We start from the raw sequence: 22,228 nt of genomic DNA on the forward strand, positions 1-22,228 counted from the left end.
AGTACTTGATGGGAATGTGGCTTTTCCTTCCTTTTGAGGTAAAGAAGCAGAAAAGAGTATGGATTGAAAGTTGTTTCAGTTCATTTGGAGCTCACTTTTTTTATTTTGAGCAATAAAGTTTTTCCTTGATACACTTGGATGGTTTTATTAAAATGCTTCGTGAAGTAGTTTATTCGCAACTCACCTCTCTAATTGTTGCTAGTGCTATGTCTTTTTGCAGGTTCCAGTAGAATAATACTCGGGAGAAACAAGGAATGTTGAAAATGTGGTTTTAATGACTGGATTATTTAGAGCTAAAATAGATACAGAATTTAACCAAATGAAGCAATATTCACCTAAAATGTTTTAATTATACTTCTAATTTCAGAGTGATCATTTAGGATCAGGAAGTCATTTCAGTAACCGTAAGTATAAAAGTATAGATTATCATTACAGTTTATCCAGTTCAAGCAAAGAAGAATATTTATGTGTATTTATTTTGTCTAACTGTATATGATACTCCTGCTGCTAAACTTCATCCAACTACTTGTGTGTTCTACTCACCTTGTGGAACCAGGAAGAGGTTAAGATGACTACTGTAGCCTCTAACAAAATCTGGTAATCACCGTGGCTCCGATTTTCCTTAGCCGCTTATATTTTTAAATTGTATATTGTATGAATTACCAAATTTGCCTTGTCGATTAGTGGACATTTATCTTGTGATATTTGGGGCTTGTTTTATATAGAAAGAAACTTAAATACAGTTTTCTGATTTGGAGAAATCTTTGGATATAGTCTCAATGCAAGTAGGCATTTTAAAGTTAGTTCGAAGTTCCATAAATGCATATTTATTAGTTATTTTAAGACTGTACGTAATTAAGCTTCACTTCTGTTTATTGTTCACTAATTTTAAACAGTTTCTCTAGAAAAACCTATTTTTTGCTTCCCAGTGAATATTAAATTACCCTCTAGCTCATCACAATAGTAATATTTATCCTACAAGTTGCAAAAGAATACCATTTTTGTTTTAACTGATAGTAAGATATGTATTTTATAATAATCATGTAACTTATTTAGTCTAACAATCTTGTGTATTTTTTAAAACCAACTTAGTCTGTATTCAGAAGAATACTTTCCTTATGTATGTAGAAATACTAAGGAAAAACATGAATATTTTAGAACAAGGATAATTTTATGTTGTAACTCATGCTTCTCTTTTGTTTGAATAATAAAGGAAAGAGAATAACACCAGATTAATATGTAGCCTACTTTGGTATGGATATTTAAGTTATCATTTATTTGGATTTACTTAGGAAAAGAAGATATGCTTCTTAAACAAGGTCAAATGTATGTGACAGACACACAGGTAATACTGTTTTTTTAATTTTAAAAAATATTTAGAAAAAATATTTGTGCCTTTATAAAAAGAGGAAAATAGCATTGTATATCAAGTGTATTTACATTGAATAAGGTTTTCATTATCAAACAAAAGTTGGTGTTGCGTTGTTGAGTTTAATAAAAGCAGTGATACTGCTGTTTCTGGTGCCCTCCAGAGTGTTTTTGATCACAGTGGCTTAAATAAGAGATTTGAAATAAAATTTCATTGTGTTTGATAGTAAGCCTCTATTCATTAACAACATTAACTCTTCATATTTGCCCTTATCAAGAGGAAGACAGGTGTGAGTAATTCAAGTCAAGGGTCATTTGTTTGGGCTTTGAAATGTATTTTTCCTTGCATTGAAATATATATTCTATGTTTTGGAAATTCACCTCAAAATAAAGAAAGCTTCCGAGAGGGAGTGTTGTCTAATTTGGTTACTTGTTTATCTGCTCCTCACTTTTGTTTTCCAGTAGGTACAACGTTTGCATTTCTAGCACCTCCTCGCAACTGCAGACCCGATAAATATTTGGGTTTTCTTTTCTTTTTACAACAGTAAAACCTGCCTATTAAGATAGTGGGATGTACTCGTAGCATATAGCTTTTATCAATGAATTAGTACTTGCAAAAATAATTTCTATGAAATATTAATAATAGTTTCTATGAAATTATTTACAGATTTAAAATTGCAATCCTTGTTTTTATTTAAGGGTTCTGGCTTTCTTTTATTTAAGGCTTTCTTTAGAATTTGATGTTCTGAGCACATTATGTGCCATCAAATAGAAATAGTAGATGTGTTTTGATAAAGTTGATATTCATGTGCACGTAGGTATTATGAATGGGGAAAGAAAGAGAAAATAGTACCCGGGGGCCACAACTATTTTCCTTCTTTGTTCTGCCAGAAATACACTTAAATGAACAGACTTTCAAAATGGCAGTGCTTAAGGGCATATTAAGGAAATCATACTCAGAACTGGTTTTCTTACTTCAAAAATCAGGACTATATGTTTCCAGCATAACTAGTCTGAAAACTGTTCGACTACTGATGATATAGAAACTTTCTGTAAATTTGGCAGGTAAGTAAGTGTTTTCTTGAGGCTTTTGTGATTGATTTGTGTATATATTTTTTTGCTTTTCAGTGTACTTCCCCTGGTATGCCAGCCCATATGCAAAGCAGATCCATGTTAAGGCCGCTGGAGCTGTCCTTCCCCAATCAAACCTCATATTCCGAAAATGAAATTTTAAAGAAAGAGTTAGAAGCAATGAGAACTTTCTGCGATTCAGCAAAACAAGACCGACTCAAGCTCCAAAATGAACTGGCTCACAAGGTGGCAGAGTGCAAAGCTTTAGCCTTAGAATGTGAAAGGGTCAAGGAGGATTCAGATGAACAGATAAAGCAATTAGAAGATGCATTAAAAGATGTGCAGAAGAGAATGTACGAGTCAGAAGGTAAAGTGAAGCAAATGCAGACGCATTTTCTTGCCCTTAAAGAGCATCTCACAAGTGAAGCAGCAACAGGGAGCCACAGGTTAACGGAGGAACTGAAGGATCAGCTGAGAGACATGAAAGCGAAGTATGAAGGCGCTTCAGCGGAAGTAGGAAAATTAAGAAACCAGATCAAACAAAACGAGATGCTGGTAGAAGAGTTTAAGAGGGATGAAGGCAAGCTGATAGAGGAAAATAAGCGATTGCAGAAGGAATTTAGTATGTGTGAAATGGAGCGAGAGAAGAAAGGAAGAAAGGTCGCAGAAATGGAAGGCCAGTTAAAAGAATTGTTAGCAAAGTTGGCCCTTTCCATTCCGACAGAAAAATTTGAAAACATGAAGAGCTTATTATCGAATGAAGTGAATGAGAAGGCAAAAAAATTAGTAGAGATGGAAAGAGAATATGAAAAATCACATGGTGAAATTAGACAGTTAAAGAGAGAACTTGAGAATTCTAAGGCCAAGTTTGCTCAGCATGTCAAACCAGAAGAACACGAACAACTCAAGAGTAGATTAGAGCAAAAATCTGGAGAACTTGGGAAGAAGATCACTGACTTAACATCAAAAAATCAGGAGTTACAAAAGGAAATTGAAAAGGTGTATCTGGATAATAAGCTCCTTACCCAGCAAGTACATAACTTAACAATGGAAATGAAAAATCATTATGTTCCTTTAAAAGTCAGTGAAGAAATGAAAAAGTCACATGATGCAATTGTTGATGATTTGAACAAAAAGCTTTTAGATGTCACACAAAAATATACAGAAAAGAAGTTGGGAATGGAGAAATTGCTAGTGGAAAATGACAGCTTAAGTAAGAATGTGAGCCACCTGGAAACTGTGTTCGTACCTCCTGAGAAGCATGAAAAAGAGATAATGGCTCTGAAATCCAATATCGTTGAACTTAAAAAACAGCTCTCTGAACTTAATAAAAAATGTGGGGAAGACCAGGAGAAGATAGATTCGCTCATGTCTGAAAACACCAACTTGAAAAAGACTATGAGTCATCAGCATGTGCCAGTTAAGACTCATGAAGAGATGAAAACTACATTGAGTAGCACATTAGATAAAACTAACAGAGAATTATTAGATGTGAAAAAAAAATTTGAAGATATAAATCGAGAATTTGTAAAAATAAAAGATGAGAATGAAATATTAAAAAGAAACCTGGAAAACACTCAGAACCAAATAAAAGCTGAGTACATCAGCCTAAAAGAGCATGAGGAAAAGATGAGCACTGTGGGTGAGAGCCTGAAAAAAGTGCAGGCGAATAGTGCTGAAATGTTGGCTAACTACCAAAAAGGCCAGGAAGAGATTGTGACGCTGCATGCTGAAATCGAAGCCCAGAAAAAGGAGCTTGACACAATACACGAATGCATTAAGCTAAAATATGCTCCAATTGTCAGCTTTGAAGAATGTGAGAGAAAATTTAAAGCAACAGAGAAAGAACTAAAAGAGCAATTATCAGAGCAGACACAGAAGTGTAATGTCAGGGAAGAAGAGGCCAGGAAGTGCAAGCAGGAGAATGACAAGTTAAAGAAGGAGATTTCCACTCTTCAGAAGGATTTAAAGGATAAGAGTGCTCTCATTGAGAATTCTCATGAAATGGAAAGAGCATTAAGCAGAAAAACAGAAGAGCTAAACAAACAGTTAAAAGACCTGTTACAGAAATACACAGAGGTAAAGAACGAGAGAGAGAAGCTAGTAGAAGAAAATGCCAAACAGACTTCTGAGATCCTTGCAGCACAAACTCTTTTGCAAAAACAGCATGTTCCACTGGAACAGGTTGAGGCCCTGGAAAAATCTCTTAATGGCACAATTGAGACTCTAAAGGAAGAACTGAAGAATAAGCAAAGGTGTTATGAGAAGGAGCAGCAGACTGTGACCAAACTGCAGCAGATGTTGGAGAATCAGAAGAACTCTTCTGTGCCGCTGTCAGAGCATTTGCAGATTAAGGAAGCATTTGAGAAAGAAGTTGGAGTCATAAAAGCTAGCTTGCGAGAAAAGGAGGAAGAAAGCCAAAACAAAACTGAAGAAGTCTCCAAACTGCAGTCTGAGGTCCAAAATACTAAGCAGGCATTAAAAAAATTAGAGACTAGGGAGGTAGTTGATTTGTCTAAATATAAAGCAACAAAAAGTGACTTGGAGACCCAGGTTTCCAACTTAAACGAAAAATTGGCCAATCTGAATAGAAAGTACGAAGAAGTATGTGAGGAGGTTTTGCATGCCAAAAAGAAGGAACTATCTGCAAAAGATGAGAAGGAATTACTACATTTTAGCATTGAGCAAGAAATCAAGGATCAGCAGGAACGATGTGATAAGTCCCTAACAACAATCACAGAGTTACAGAGAAGGATACAGGAATCTGCTAGACAAATTGAAGATAAAGATAATAAGGTGAGCGCCGAGGAGTCTGTCTGACTGTGCTCTAGAAACCCCAGAGCACAGCTGCTGGAGTAGACTAGGGCTCCTTACCATAGCATCCTTCAAGACAGGTTCACAAGGCATTAACAAAGTGACCCTTAAATGCCACCTTTCCAGGTGGGCTACTGGTGTGTAAAATAATTTCGGAGTTTTAAAAAAAGTCAAGTCACACAAGCAAAAATCAAAAGGATTTTTCCTTTTCTTTCCTTAGCTGATCCAGCCAAGAATTGAGGAAAGATGGGAGACTCAAGGTTCATTTGCCTCATAAATGAATGGTCAAAATGCAGTGGGATTTAGGGTACCTAAAGAATGGTGAGGGAGAGGAGGAAAAAAGCCAAGTGTTTGGGCTACAAGAAACTAAGGGCACGGGCGAGCACCCCATACTTGGTCATGGCACTCACCCATACCAGTAAACTGAGCCCTCCAATTCACAGTACGTTCTGTCCCCATATCTTCCTACAGACTGGTCCTCTCACCCAGAATGTCCTGCCCCTGGTCTCTACTGAGTAAAGTCCTATACGGTCCATAATGCCCACTTCATCACTTATCCTCCTTCCTAGAGCCTTCATTGTCCAGTCTAGCCTACAGTAAACTGTCCCTCTTCTAAAATGCATGTTTTGTTTTGGCTTTGCCATCCGTTTAAATATGTATATCACCGTGCCAGAATTATGTGGTTGATCTTCCCAACCAGTCTTTAAGAGCGGGCTCATAACTTATCTTTCCTTCTTATTCATTCTCATGGTACAATTTACACAATAGGTGCTCAACAATATTTTTGAAACTAGTGGTTGCATAAAGTGCATACTATGAAGATGACCCGTCAGGGAGATTGAGTGCGGTTTTATCCACTCAACAAATATAAAATACCTTCTACGTGCCAGGTGCTATGCTTAGGGCTGAGGATACAGAGGTGAATAAAAGCAGACACAGCCCCAGCCCTCCTCAGTGGAAAGGTGCAAGACTAACCTTCTGACACGTCTACTCATATGACCCAGAATTTAAATGCTGTCACCTTGTTTGGAAAGTGATTATGAATATAATAATATATACTTATAGTAGCAATTTATTAATATCTACTTATAATTGTTGCCATTTATTGAGCATCTACTACATTCCAAGCGTATATTTATGAGTGCATTTGATTTTCTTCACTATGAAAGAATTTCCCCTTTCACTGATAAGGAAACTAAGGCTCAGAAAAATAAAGGAAATTAGCCAAGCTTACACAGCTAATAAGAATCAAACCTGTCTGGCTTTAAAGCCTGTGCTTTTTCCACTACTCTAACCAGCCTCCGTATATTTTTCTCTTTATTACAAAATAGTCTATAGTTGTACATTCTTGAAAAGAACAAGGCACGTAAGTTAATTCTAGGCTTACATGAGCCATGCTTTTTTACTTTTCAAACTTTGTTGGAAGGAATCCCTTCTACCTTCCTATGTTTCAAACTTCCTGGAAGGTAGTCTATATACCTTCATACGTACTTATATATTATCTAAAAATAAGAAGAATGAAGTCACACTCATATTTTAGGATATATATCGTATTTATTATTAATTTGGTAATGCTTTTCTAAGGAATTTACGGAGAGAAATTTAGTTAAATTATATAGTCATGTGTTGCTTAATGACGTGGATACATTCTGAGAAATGCATCATTAGGTGATTTCGTCGTTGTGTGAACATCATAGAGTGCACTTACACAAACCTAGATGGTAAAGCCTACTACACAGCTAGGCTCTATAGTACTAGTCTTATGGGAGCACCATCATATATGTGGTCTGTTGTCCACCCAAATGTCACTATGTAGCACATGACTGTAATGTACATACTATTGATAACAATCTTGACAATATTCATTCCTCAATTTCCTGGTATATAAATATAAATTTTATGTCTCAAGGAATGATTTCTGTGTAAAGATGTTTATTATAAGTGAATAATATATATTTTTCTCCCACAACTGTTTTCTTTTTTTGTAAGATAACCGAACTGCTTAATGATGTGGAAAGACTAAAACAGGCTCTCAATGGCCTTTCACAACTCACCTACACGAGTGGGAGTCCCAGCAAGAGACAGAGCCAGCTCATTGATGCTCTGCAGCACCAGGTGCAGACCCTGCAGCAGCAGCTGGCTGTGAGTACCAGGCCTGCAGGGCTCCGTGCCGATAAGCGCGGGCTCGAGTTTGGCTGTTGTAGAGGCTTATTTAGAAGCCAAGTTGATTTGTGACTGTGCAGATCCAAGAATGTAATCATTTTTGCTAAAAGTTACTTATACTAGTCATATAATATCATTTATTTGGTGCTTATTATATGGCAGGCACTACTGTGAACATTTTACATACTTCATCTTTAAATTTTATCTTCATCACAATCCTACAAGATTTTAATCCCCCCCCCCATTTAATTCTTAAGGAAACAAAGATGAAAATACTTGATGCCTGGGGTTGTACAGTTAGGATTTAATCCTGGGATTGGCTGACTCCGCATCTGGTGTCTTTTCAACTGCAGCACACTCTCTAAAATATTGGTCCACTAAACTAAAGGAGGTTTTTAATAATCTCTTATCCTTATGAATAAAGATAGGCATTTCTGTGGTTTTATACCTTATATCCTTATATATTAAAAGAAAACATTTGGATGTATATATCTGTATAGTTACCCCATATCCATATCCATAGTTACCTATATGGATATATGTCTCCTTTATATATTAAAAGAAAGCATCTGGATTTGGAAGCTGAGATGAGAGCTCAATTCTAAGCCCCGCCACTTAAAAGCCAGTGACATGGAACATTCCCCTTAACTTTTAGCTTCCTCATCCACAAAAGAGGATAAGAATTGATTTCTTGTTTGTTTGTTTGCTTTTGTAATTGAATGAGGTAATATACATGGAAATGCTAAGTAAAACATAGCCCAATCAAATGTAAATTGTTGCTAAAATTTTCCTATTCTGTAGGAATTGGTTATGAATTGTTTTTGAATAGAAGAAAGTTATTTTTGTTTTGTTATGAGGAGGATTGGCCCTGAGCTAACATCTCTGCCAGTCTTCCTCTATTTTTTATGTGGGATGCCTCCACAGCGTGGCTTGGTGAGCGATGCTAAGTCCAGGCCCCAGATCTGAACCTGTGAACCCTGGACCTGCCAAAGCAGAGTGTATGAACTTAACCACTATGTCACCAGGCCAGCCCTGGAAAGTTATTTTTTAAAGTGTTGATCTTGTAACACTGTTGACCTACAGATTAATGATGACAAATTGCTGATCTGGATCTTATCAAAAGGATATGGTAGTCTCTTCAAAAATTGGAAATATTTCTTTATTGTTTGTCATGTTTGTGATGCTATGCTAAGCACTGTCAGGGTTATAGAGAGTATACAGTTCCTGTCCCCGAGGAGTTCTGAGTAGTTAGACAGGGAAAATATATAGATCCATGAAAAGTAAAATAACAAGACAAAAAATATCAAATACAGAATTGAGAATATAGTCCCAGAGTCAAAGTTGAATATGATATGAATTCATAGTGATGTGAGTTCCCAGGAAGGAAAGATTACTGGTGTGGTGGTAGCTAGTTTCAAGGAAGAAGGGAGCACCTAGCGTGAACTTTTTGGATAGATGGTGTTTTGGTAGGTGGAAGGAAAACAGAGACTCTCAGGCAACGGAAATCGTGTGAGGAAGGCTTGGAGGTGGACTGCAAGTGGCATGCCCCAGGGGCCGTAAAAGGCCAGTCAGCCTGGCTAGTCTGGGAGCTATATTTGAGGCCAAATTGTGAAGGCTGTTGGGAATGAAGCGGATGAATTTAGATTCTCTCTTATACGTAACAACGTGTCACCCGAGGTTATTGAGTCAAGGTGATATGAGGAAAGAGCTGCCTCAATCTCGGAAGCATGGGAGGAAATAAAGTCTAGAGACAGGGAGACAAGATGGGAAGTTTGCAATAATCCAAAGCACAAGTTGATATGTGTCTGGATAATTTTGTGGCATTAGATGTGAACTAAGGCGATGATTTCATGTTACCTAGGATTAAGTGGCATTGCTCTCACTGTGAATGTTCCCACACATTTATTAGAAAAGTTTATACTATTGTTATGCTATGGAATTTTGGATCTGGTGAGTCCAAGGAGTAGCAGGAGCAGTTTAATTATACTCCTGTTTTGTAGTATCAAGCAACATTGTCACAAGCCTCTGGGTGTTTGAAAATGTGAGTGCTGATATCCTCATCTGTCCATCTTTCCACGTTTCTAGGATGCCGACAGACAGCACCAAGAAGTAATTGCAATTTATCGGACACACCTTCTTAGTGCTGCACAGGTAAAGAACTGTTTCTCCTTTGGAAAGGATATTGTTTCAGAGAAAATAATTCTTCATTTTTAAGTAAATATATATGAAAGTAATTGATGTTTCAAGTAGTTATACCCCATATGCTTATTTAAAAATGATTATGTTTCTTTTCATCATGGCTTGCATATCTCCCAGAGAAATTTACAAAGCTATATGACAACACAGCATCTTAAATTTAGTGTTATCTCCATCTGCTTGTCACTCATTTTATAGACAGTTTGGCGACATATGATGGCAGCACACATTAATGGTATCATTAGCTGGAGATAATGCCTTGACACCCACATGTGGCTGTCAGCTAAAAGAGGAGAGTGCAAAGGAATTCATTGTTTCTTGGTAGCTCAGGAGTATTTCTTTGAAATGTAGAGAATACTATAAAAGTGCAAAAATGACAAGTAAGGTGTGCACAGAATTGTAATACTTTAAGAAAAAAATGGTTCTCTTGGATTATCAGTAATATTTATTTATTGAACCTTAAACTCAATGAAGCATAAGATTAAGAATTCCCATCTGTGGGGTTGTAATGAGAAAGCTCTTTTTTAAAAAAATAAATCATATTAAGGAAATGTTTAACATACGAAGGATGCTATACTTAATGCTCTGTAGAAACCCTATGATCAGCATCTCCAAAATTCTCAGAATAGATTTTTCAGGAAGACATACTAAAAGAGAAATGTTAGAATGGCAGGTGAGATATAATGAGAATTGTTTAGGATTTGAAGTGTCAGGCCACACTGTAAAAAAAAAAAAAAAAAAAAAAAGACAGGTGTTAAGAGAAAGCTTCAGAGAAGGAGAGAAGATCATTTAAAAAAAAAAAAAAACTAGGTAAAATAATAAAAAGGAAGGAACTTTATGACCTTGAATTCTTAAAATTGAAAAGCCTGCCTTTTCTATAGGAGGTGAAGGGGAAACCAATGGAAAAGAATGAATGGTGTGATAAAAGAAAGTAGCCAAGGATACTTTCTTTTGAGTAGATAGAAGATAAGTTGGGATTGAAAGTATATTGCAATTGTTAGAGAAGCTTATTGATGGACAGCAGGACAGGAGGTTTAGGTGGAGAAATAGTAGAAAAGTGCAGACCTGCGTTAGAGAGCGTGGGGGATTCACTGGGGTCTGATATTGGCTGTGGGAGGAAGAGCGTACCCCTGCTGAAAGATGCTGCAGACTAACAAGGCTGTCAACTTCGTATAAGGTATGCTTCCAAAATTTGAAATTATTTTCTGCTGACTCCAATGAAACATAACAAAAGCAATTGACATGTGAAATGGTCTTGCCTTCTGGCATCATGAAGTTGACTAAGAAATTCAGTTTAGTCACCTATGGCTAATGTTTGGAATTTAAACATCCTGCTGTTATAGAAACAGATTTTGGAAGCAAAACTTCTTGTATTAATAGGAAGTGTTATGCTCATGCAAAGACAGAGGGGAAGTGCTCAAGCAAAGACACAAGGGAAGCGGGTGTTGTAAGCCCATCATATTGACTTGCATTTAATCAACCTCTTGCCATCTTTTTAAGTTCAAAGTGTTTCTTTCTGAATATAAATGGCTAACATTCGTGTAACAAGATCTCAACCTCACTAGTAAAGGGGGACATGCAAGTAAACAAGGAGGTACCATTCTGACTTCTGGGATTGGTAGATATTAAACAAGATGCTAGCCTACAGCACTGACCAGGGTGTTGTGGGAAATGGGCATTTATACCCTGTTGGTGGGAGTGAAATTGTTATAATCTCTGTAGAGGGAAATTTCGTAGTCCTTAGCAAGATGAAAAATCGAGCCTGCTTTTTGACCTAGCCCTAGGAATCTGCCCAGAAAGACTGAAACACCTTAAATGCCCATCACTGGGGTGATGAGTAAAGAAATTATGATACATCTGTACAGTGGGATATTATACAGTAATTTTAAATAATTAAGGAAATAATTTGGAAAAAATTTTTATGACAGGTGAAAAGGCAAGTTGCAAAGTAATATATATGATCCTATTTAATAAATATGGGGATTTTTTTCCATTAATAACTTTTCTAATTAAAAAAAAAAAGCGGGAGCCAAAACAAATTTTCCTTGTAGTTTACTTTGTTATCTGTAACTTATGCTGCCCCTGTCATCTGAGCTGTTATTTAAAAAGAGAGAAGTTTGTTCATCTGTTTTCTGATAGTAGATGTTAGGAGCAACTAGTGTGCACTCCTTTTAAATTGATCTTCTTTATTTCCATGAGACAGCTCAACTCCCTTTTCTAGTAAATCCTTTAGAATATGGCCAGGGTGGTGAGGATTTGGCATTTGGTGAGTCACAACCAGTTAGGCCCTGTTAAAAAGCCTTTGTCTTTTGGATTCTCGTGTAGATGAAGACTACATAAAATATTTCTCCTCTTTTCTTCTTTCTCTCTAGGGTCACATGGATGAAGACGTGCAGGCGGCCTTACTCCAGATCATACAGATGCGGCAGGGGCTTGTGTGCTAGCGGTCAGCGCTGACCAGCCAGCGTCTGCTTTCCCTACTGGGGCTGAGCATTCTGTGTGCACCTCCATGGCCTTTCTGGGTCTTACTGTGCTAGTATAATTAAAATAAAATATATTTTGTTCCATCAGTAGGTTTTTTTAATTAGATGAGCCTGTTACTGAGTTTTTCAGTATCAATTCAAATCTTATATTCTATATACATATGTTAGTTAATTTTGCAGTGAGGCCTACCAAACACTTTGCCTTGGATTGGCTGCATATTTTTAAACCATTGAGTCCTTGATTAAACATGAGCCATCTGCGTGGGTCCATATGAAGAGGGGTTAAGCTGAAATAATTGTTTAAACATTTCTTTTAGAGAAATTAATTTGGTTGGCAGCCACTTTTAAGTGGATCAAAAGATCTTTCAGATCTTCAGCTGAGCCGTGAGACCTGCTGCAGTTCAAGGAGTGCATTGTGACTTGGCTGGCCAAGGTGCATTTTTATTGAAGTAACTTAATGAGTGCCTTTGACTTCTTTTGGAGGTACAGACTTTTTTCTTCTTACACTAGTAACTTTTATGCCTATTTAAATATATTTCTTTTCATAAAGGGTTTGCAGTGCTAACTTAAATTAAGGAAAGGTAAGGGTGGTATATACCAGGAGTTTATAATAAAATTGCTTCATAATCTCCACAACAGTATCTTAATTTTCACTTGTGGTGACTTTTGTTGCCACAGTATTTAGAGAACTGTGATAAATGGTATACTAAGTTTTTCAAAGTCTCAAAAATTTTAGACTTTTTAAAGCAATTATGTTGACATTTGCTACTATAGTAACCAAGCACTCGTTAGACTTGCGTCCTCCAAATGTTTTGTGCTTATTTATAGGAAAATTGCACTAATGAGATTAATAATGTGAAAAGCAGTTTTCTTGCAAAATTAGCATTAGAGAATTGATTTTAGAAAACCTCTATAAGGTTTTAGACGAACGTGCAATAATGTAGTAAACTGTAAGAATATAGTTAGCAAGAAAATAATAAAATTGGACATGTTTATAGTAAATACTCTATCGTAACCAACCATTTTTATTAATTATATCTCATTAAGGAAAGTTTATATGTTTTTTTATTTTTATTAACATTTTGTGTTACCATTCAGATTAAAATTACTAATTTGACTGTTAGCAAATAAACTGAACAAATGAGTCATTTGAGCCAAGTTTTTTTAAATTCCGAAATGTGCCTTAACGATAATCTTTGAGCATCCTGAACCAAATTTTTGATCCCATCTTGGTATGATAACAAGGACAGAGAACCATCAAAGTGGCTTTTCCCAGCAAAGAATACGCCATTGTATTTCTTCAGTGTAACAGGGAAAAGTCAGAATCGGATTTATTTTTAATTCTTTAGGTAGATAGACACAGTTTACATAAGCAGTATTTGGATTCTTTAATTTTTATATTTAATGTTTTTCTTCAGCATGAGTTCTGTTTCATGAGTATTAGGTCACCTGTAGAAGCTCTAGAGTAGAGAAAGTTCTTAACTGAATACTCACATCTCAGTGTGGTATTTTCCTTATTAGGGGTGGGAAGGGAACCTTATGTGTATTTTATTTTGTCTTCAACCATCAATAAAATGTTTTCAGTGGAATACTGTTTTGAACATCCTTGTAAAAAATTTACAAGGTAAACTAGTCCATGTGCTGTCTTTGGAGAGTTTGGTAGAGAGATCGATAGGGTCCAAAGTACAGATAATGATAGCCATTTTCAGTTTGCTGTGTAGAGGGAAATACCAAGTAACTTCCTTGTGTTAATCCCATTGTCTCCTTCACTCACCTTTTGATGTCAAAGGCAAGATTGCATTTACAACAGTGAAGGCTAAAGCTTTTTAGATGGTAAGCAAGTGGAACACATATAACGGGCGATGCTGGTCTCTCTGCTGTTCTATATTCAGAAAGATAGGAGGGCTGAACTTACGGCTAAGAGAAAGGAAGATCAGTTGTTGTCTAAGATCTGAGTGCTCTCTGAAAGAATCACTGAATTCCTCTTGGAGTACAGTCCTTTGCTGAAAGCTTTATTACTATTCTATTGTTTAGTTTTTTTCTTATCACTCCTGCTTCATCAGAAAAGCTCATTCCTTTTGACAGAGGGTCAGTATTATAGAGAACTATTAAAATAAAATCAAATATTCATGCAGTGAACATCTGAAATTTTAATATTACAGTGATTCTAATCACTAGCTATACCTGTGCTGTTATAAAATTCCAGATGAATTTAGCTTAAACTTTCTTATGGATTTTTTTTTTTTTTGCAAGGAAGACTGGCCCTGAGCTAACATCTGTGCCAGTCTTCCTCTGTTTTGTGTGTGGGATGCTACCACAGCATGGCTTGATGAGCGGTGTGCAGGTCCACACCTGAGATCAGAACCTGCAAACTCTGGGCCACCAAAGCAGATTGTGCCAGCTTGATCACTACGCCACCGGGCTGGCCCCTCTTATGGCTTGTTTTTTATTTAAACCTTTTCTCTTGACCCTAACCAAATGTTATACTGTTTAAATTTTTCTGTTTTTCTAAATGCATTGGATCATTGCTGCTTTAAAAGTCTTGCACTTTGGGGGTCTGGCCCCGTGGCCATGTGGTTAAGTTCATGCACTCCGCTCCAATGGCCCAGGGTTTCACAGGTTGGAAACCTGGGCACAGACATGGCACCGCTCATCAGGCCATGTCGAGGCAGCATCCCACATGCCACAACTAGAAGGCCCCACAACTAAAAACACACAACTATGTATTTGGGGAGAAAAAGGAAAAACTAAAATCTTTAAGAGTCGTGCACTTTAGAACATGAGTACTTCTTTTCCTCCAGTGTTACCACCTTTCTTCTAACAAGGACCTAAAAACAGTTTTCATACACATGCTTCTTACCTGCCTAATGGTTCATGTTCTTAGTTCACTTGTTTCAAAGTAGAAAAGGAGAGAGTTTTAAATTAGTTTTTGGTGTCCATGATGACTAGATATATTAGTGTCTGCTTACACTAATGCCAACCATTAGGTAACAGTGGTTACAAGCTTCTCTTGATATCTGCTCCACCGTGATGGAAGAAAACTGCTTCTCACCGCCTCTCTGTTTTCCTCGTCACTGGATTCTGCAGCCTCTTGGTGAGCTGCTTCCTTCTTGCAAGTTCTATGCATCAAAGTAATGGCAGTACCTCTGGCACCAAAATAAGGATCGAAAGAGGATTGTCTGTGATGAGCGTGCAAAAAATATGGCTGCATACAACTGGCAGGGGAAAAAGAACCTGGACCTTACTCCAGGCTGCTAAATGTTGTGAATAATTTTCAGAGAGAGGAAAAAACAATTATTATGAATAATTTTCAGAAAGAAAAAAATGGCACCATAAAATACATCATGCACAAAATACAAAATGGAAAATAGGCATTCCAGCCCTTGTTTCATTCGGTGATGTTCCCCACTAAACTGGGTCTGAGACTTTGTTGTTGGAAGTTCTTTCCCATGTTTTGGCCTTGGCTGTTTGAAACAAGATTGTCTAGACCAGCCTCTCCAGGTAAATATTAACCTGCTTCTTAGCCTGGCTTCTGTTTCTTACTGTGTATATGGGCCTTTGGCTCACAAGAGTCATGAATGCAGAGATTTAGAAAAAAAAAGATAAAGCTGCAGCAGAGATGGTAATCCGTTAAGACTCCCTGGGCAGTGAGAGTGCTTGTGTTTAGCATAATTGGGCATGTGGCATCATTTATGCATTAGAGGCCATTTTCATTATTTATGCCTGCATGAACAAACATTGATGATGAATGAATTCAACCAAAAAGGGAAGGTTACAAAAATGTCATATGTAAATGAAAAAGAGCCAAGACTTGTGAGGGTTGCTTCCCCAGTTTTATATGTGTGTGTGTATACACATACATACATATACATTCTATTCAGTGAAATAATACAGGAGATATCAATAAAAATAATGCTCCTTATAATTGATATTTGGCATCAAATTGTACTTAATGGGCCTGATTTTTATTTTACATTTTAAACAGGTTTGCAATTTTTTTTTCAAGATAGTAGTCCTGGGAATATTCTGAATTCAGGAAAGAGTTTAGAGAGGTTATTGCCTTCTTAATAATTTAGAGCTTCTATTGCTCTGCCAAGTCAGAAGATTAACATTTAATAGAAAAAAATTATGTATCTATAATTCAGTCACGGCTATTAGATCAGATGGATTTTACATTAAGTGAAAAAGATGTCGAGCATTTAAGGACCATTAAACTACAGGAATCTTTTATTGGGTTTTAAGGCCTCCGATCCTGTGTCCTGCTGCGAAGAGTATTTATTTTACATATACAGAACGCTTTAAGGATGGGGAAAGGGCATACATTTTCAACGAAAATAGGCCATAAAAAAGTGTGATTTTCCACATTGTGAACAGCTACCATACAGATTCAGTCTTATTTTATAATAATTAGTTTTATGCATCATTAAGTAGCTTTGTTACAGGCTAGAAGAACATGGTGAAGGCCACTTTAAAAGTGGTACCTGCAGGAAATCCAAGTAGCTGGGTACCCTCTGTTGTTGATATCTCTCTTCAAGAAACCATATTTCTAGGGGCTGGCCTAGTGGCGTAGCGGTTAAGTTCGCACATTCCGCTTCTCTGCGGCCCAGGGTTCGCTGGTTCGGATCCCGGGTGCGGACATGGCACTGCTTGGCAGCCATGCTGTGGTAGGCGTCCCACGTATAAACTAGAGGAAGATGGGCACGGATGTTAGCTCAGAGCCAGGGTTCCTCAGCAAAAAGAGGAGGACTGGCAGTAGTTAGCTGAGGGCTAATCTTCCTCCAAAAAAAAAAAAAAAAAGAAACCATATTTCTAGTAGTTTCCAGGTTGCTCTGTATTGTAAAGAATTTAAGTTTGAAAATGCCTTCTCCAGTGATCCTTAAGGACTATAAAAAAAAAAGAAAACGAGAAGTTACTTCTAATAAGTGTCTACTTTTTTCTAGTGATGCCCAAATTATCAGGGAAGGACTGGAATTCGACTCTTGAGAAGAATCACCTAAGGGAAGAAAGTCGGCACCATCCTTTTTGTTAAGTGCTTGTAACACACTTTACATTGTCCCAATTAAAACATGACAAGCAATATCTTAATATAGACTTTTCTTCCTGTTTACACCATACCTCCTGTCCCATTCTCACCTCCGAGAACTGGGAAGAGGTTTATGTAGGAGTATAAAAGCAAATGGACTCATGGAGGATGTGGGAATGTAACTTTTTTTCCTACAATGTCCAAACAAATTTTGTGATTTTCTTTCTTGCTATTCTAGGCTCTTTTTAATTGCCTCTGACTAAAGTGGCACCTTATGGGCTGCTGCAGAAATTCTCTTTAGGATTTAAAAATGAATCCTATTCATATTCAGAGTCTTCCTGCTAAAATCTGTTAAGCCAAAATAAAAATGACTGCTACTTAAATTTTTTTCCTCTTTGTTATTGCTACAAACATTGTCTCACTTACAGGAATTGCAAGTTCCCATTTATGCACAATTAAAAAACCTTCTTTGTACAAATGGAGAGAGACGAACTATCAGGACTGCCAACACGAGTCCTAAGGATTGAAGTGTATGTGCCTCAATCAAATAAAGGGGAGCTGCTCTCTTGAGCTTGCAGGCTTGCTTTTTTTTGAGCGAATTGTTCCAGTTGGCCTTAATCCCTAAGCAATATAGCTCCTTTAAAACCATCTTTATTCATTCACACCAATTGACACTTTAAGAAATTCCTCTAGCTACTGTTCATCTAAGTCTAAATTTATCTGTTAGAATTGAATGCGTTTAAGAGGATTTGCAATCTGTGAATATCCGAAATACTATTCATTGTCAATATTTTTGGTGTGCCATAGCCAATCTTCTTAGAATGTACACAGCCACTTAACGGCAGCAGAGCTCGAATACATCGCAGCCATTGGGATAACCTGAAGGAGGGCTTTTCTCCAACTCCGTGCTACCATTCTGGCACAGCTTGTGTGCTTTTGAACATCAGAAAGAATTCCTTAATAAGCTCTTGCTCTCCTTCCAGACCCTTTTGGGCAATCTCGCCCTCCACGTTCTCTAAGTAGAGAGCAGTTACCAGGACAACAAGAATATGAGGATGATTTAATTGTGATCTGAAGTCTAACCAGAATAAAGAGCTAGTGCCTTGAATTTACATTCTAGGTTTCCAAGCAAATGTCAATATGCATATTTATTATTTTTGCCCTACCTCATTACCAAAAGGATTTTAAGACGGCTTACAAATTTTTCCTTAATATGGGAGAGGAGAAGGGGGATGGTAAATATTAAAAGGATAGGAAAAACAAGCAGCAGCTTGAGATCCAGAAAACATGCCATAAAGACCATAATAGCCCGCTTTTCTGCAGCTGACCTCAATTTGACTCAACTTCCTAGCAGCCAAAGCAAGGAAGAGAATATCATGTACGTGAGGCACAGCATCCTTTAGGAAGAACACAGCTATTCTGGGTTCTGAAGCCCGCCACGGTTTCCCCCGTGGGTCAAATACATCAATTGGTATACTTCACAAACGAGTAAGCAGTCCCTCCAGGGCACATGCTGTGGTTTAAACAGGGTCCATCTTCCTAAGTGCTTCTATCTGACTTCATGGTAAGAAACTTAGGCTTTTTGTGTGTGTGTGAGGAAGATTGTTCCTGAGCTAACATCTGGGCCAACTTCCTTTGTTTTATATGTGCAATGCCACCACAGCATGGCTTGATGAGAGGTGTGTATGTCCACACCGGAGATCCGAACGTGCGAACCCCAGGCCACTGAAGTGGAGCATGTGAACTCAACCACTACGCCACTGGGCCTGCCCCAAAAGCTATTTTTTAATATCCTTTTTATTTTGGAATAATTTGTAGCCTATGAGATGGTTGAATCAGAGTAATAATAGTCCACATTTTGGATCCATTTGGGTCCATGAGGAAAAGTTTATAATTTTTCTCTCTCATCTTTTTCTTGATCCACAGATGTCTGTCTGTGGTATATTAGCCTTCCTTTCGGCTCTCTTTTTGCGTTCATTACCTTTTCCCTTCAGGCCTCCTATGCTCTCGCCATAGCCGAAATCCTCCATTTTGCACCCGCTTATTCAGGCCTGCCATGTGCTCCTGTTCTTCATCCCCCTCACCTCCATTCTGAGATAGGAAACGGTGTAGCTGGCTGAGGCAGGAGGTAAAAAGCAGTGTGACCAAATTAATTCACACCGGTTGTAAATTATAGATAATGTTAACTAATATAAATGAATTTTTATTTTTAAAAAGCATATTTAACCCCTGGTAATGTATTAATTAGCAGAGAACCTTAGGGAGAATAATAAAACTAAGGGGAAAAATCATATTTTAAGGGGAGAGGAAGATAATTTGCCACAAGCAGAGGCATCATCCCTGTCTGAATTATGCTCACCCATCTTCACAGTTCCCTCGAAACTATTGCTGCTTTTCAGATTCCTCTTCCCTCTGTATTTTTGATGAAAATCCCTTTTTTAAAGTGTTTTATGTGGAGGACATTTACTGTTCTCTTGACCACCAGCGTCTGAACCACCTTTCTGTGTATAGGGAATTCTCTGCCTTGTGAGTCTTAATGAGATTAAGACATCTGCCCACTATAGAGGCTGAAAATGCCAAATGTTTGCTTTTCCCTGACATCCTCGGATGCAGGCATATGACCCAGGGCAGGTCATTTTGCCAGTTGTGCCCTTGACTTTGACTTTGACTAGAGGACTAAGTGACAGTGAGAGAGAGAGGTGGTTCTGGTCTCTCTTTCTGATAGCAGGGACAGTTGGGTTTGCTGCAAGATCAAGGAGCTGGTGCAGAGATGTAGGTGGCCCAAAGATTAGCATCTAATACTTGATGAGACAACTGCTGTTTTTCTGCCTGGACAGACTTTGGAAGCTTTTTCTGTCTGCTTGGGCCCAAGCCTGGTTTTCTGCCTTCTCTGTAATTCAGTGAGCTACCTAGTACATTCTTAATAAATCCCCTATTTGCTTAAAACAGCCAGAATTGGTTTCTATTGCTTCCAATTAAGAACCTAGGCTGATATAAATTTTTTGCCCTTATTCCCAAAGCAAAGTATGTTCAATCTAGAAAATTTTGGAAAATATAGACAGGAAAAAGGAAAAAATAATTCACCCCAAACCTATAGATAACCATTGTTAATGCTTTGGGGTATCTTTTCCAATACTGTTGTCTGCATCCATTCCAAGGAAGACGATCCTGTGGAAGAATAATGGTACAGGATTTGGGGCCACTTCCTTCTCCGTCCAGGGTACCCAGTCAACAGGATACCTACCCTTGTTTTAAGAGCCTGGGGTTAAGAGTGCTTAACCGAATTGGGCAAGAATTACTTCTAACTCCTGTAGCTAGTTTAAGAATCCCCTGTAAAAGGGTGTTAACTCTTTGCCATATAGGTTGCAATCTTTTCCTCTGACTTTGTATTTGTCTTTTAACTGTTTTTTCTCTTATTTAGAAGTTTAAAATTTGTATACAGTCAAATTTGACCGTCTTTTATGGTTTCTGGCATTGGTGTCATATCTTAAACGTCCTTTCCCAACATATGTATCTATATTTTATCTAGTAATTTTATGGTATTATTATTTATATTAAACAAATCCATTTGGAATTTGTTTTATGGTATCACGTGAGGTACAGATTCTGTTTAATTTTTGTCCATATTGCCGTCCAGTCTGTCTGATTAATTCCATTATCTTTTATCTTCCATTCAGTAATCTTTATTTTCTCCATTGATTTGTAATGCCACCTTGAGAACATATTAAATCTCTGTATGTATCTGGGGCTACTTTTTGACTCTGCCTTCTGTTCTCTTGGTCTATCTCTTACCTCCACTTCAAAATCTATATATGCTTTCAAGTTCCAAATCTTTCCCCAATTGCTCTTGAAAAAATAAAAGACAATCTTGGATAAATAGGCAGGGATTTTGGGGAACCTGTCAGTTAGGGTTTACCATTATGGAAAATTCTTCTTTCATGTGGGCTAGGAATGGAATGTTCTTGTTAACACCGATTTCTGGTATAATAAGAAATCACATTGAAGTAATTTACTTCAATTTTGAAGAAATTAATTTTGAGAATTCACAAGTCCTGTCAAGACCTTACAGTATCTCAGGATCAGCAGCAAGACCACAAACACAAACTGTCATTATGCTGTAGATGTGCTGATGTGCTCAGTAACAGGGCCTGCGCAGAATACTGGATGACTGTGTTTTCTTTTTGGATGCTGGGAGTGAAGTGAGGTCCTTGGAGACAGATGGCAAGACCACCAGTTTGCTATGTGAGTCACCACATGCTCACTAAGCTGATGAATGGACTTTGTGAGTTAGAACTATTACAGAATGGTAACTAAGACTGATAAACAGCTAGTCAGTAGTTCATGGAGCCATTCCCCAGAGGAAGGAAAAGGTTCTTTCTATCCTACTGGGCTCCACATAGCTTTCTTCCAGGGGGCCCAAGAGGACTCACTTGGATTTCTACAGCACACCACACAAGACCACTGCTTATGCTCAGGTCTTAGAAGAAGAATCCGTAAAAGTTTCCCACATTGGTAGGATTGGTTGTTTTGGAGGAAAACCAATGAAAACTCATGCATGGACTGAAAAATAAGGGAGCTGGGGCATTTGTCTGCAGCGCTTCCCCGCTGCCCTGAGGAGGACCCTCTGCTATCCCAGCCAAACCGGGCCAACGTCATTGCATTCGTAGTCCTAGGCTTTCCTGCCACCTTGCTTTGCCCATCTTATGCCCATCACTTGAAATGATCTCTCATCCATTTTTTCCTATTATACTTCACATAGTTCTTGAAGGAAGAACTCAAATCTGACTTCCCTGAAGCCGTCCAGGAATTCCCTTTTGGAAGAGTTTTCCTCTTATTCTGAACTCAAAGAAGGGCATAAAACATTTCTTGAGTACTTGCCATGTATCAGAAAGGCAGTGTCCCAGTTGATACTAGATTCCTATGGCTGTTGTAACAAACCACCACAAACTTGTTGGCTGAAAACAGCAGATTTACCATCTCACAGTGTGGAAGCCAGAAGTCCAAAATCAGTTTTGCTGGTGTTTGTCTCCTAAAGCAAATTATAAACTACTGGGCAACAGAGGTGCCTAGAAAATTTTGAATCTCTCCAGCAGTGGCTGCCAGCCCAGAG

The 22,228-nt window shown here is 37.7% G+C and overlaps 1 protein-coding gene across 4 annotated transcripts in view; it reads left to right on the plus strand.

The window, feature by feature from the left end:
* UACA (uveal autoantigen with coiled-coil domains and ankyrin repeats) overlaps positions 1–13,684 on the plus strand; it is an 82,271-nt gene extending 68,587 nt beyond the window's left edge. For all 4 annotated transcript variants that reach the window (XM_070269341.1, XM_023654563.2, XM_023654570.2 and 1 more), the window contains exons 14-19: positions 368–404; positions 1,293–1,345; positions 2,497–5,235; positions 7,243–7,395; positions 9,502–9,567; positions 11,985–13,684. In XM_070269341.1, the coding sequence (XP_070125442.1) occupies positions 368–404; positions 1,293–1,345; positions 2,497–5,235; positions 7,243–7,395; positions 9,502–9,567; positions 11,985–12,056 (3,120 nt within the window). In that variant the 3' untranslated portion in view covers positions 12,057–13,684. The remainder of the gene's footprint in view (positions 1–367; positions 405–1,292; positions 1,346–2,496; positions 5,236–7,242; positions 7,396–9,501; positions 9,568–11,984) is intronic.
* Positions 13,685–22,228: the final 8,544 nt, after the last annotated feature.

This window comes from Equus caballus, chromosome 1 (assembly GCF_041296265.1).
Source record: "Equus caballus isolate H_3958 breed thoroughbred chromosome 1, TB-T2T, whole genome shotgun sequence".
In the NCBI taxonomy this organism is placed as follows: Eukaryota; Metazoa; Chordata; class Mammalia; order Perissodactyla; family Equidae; genus Equus; species Equus caballus.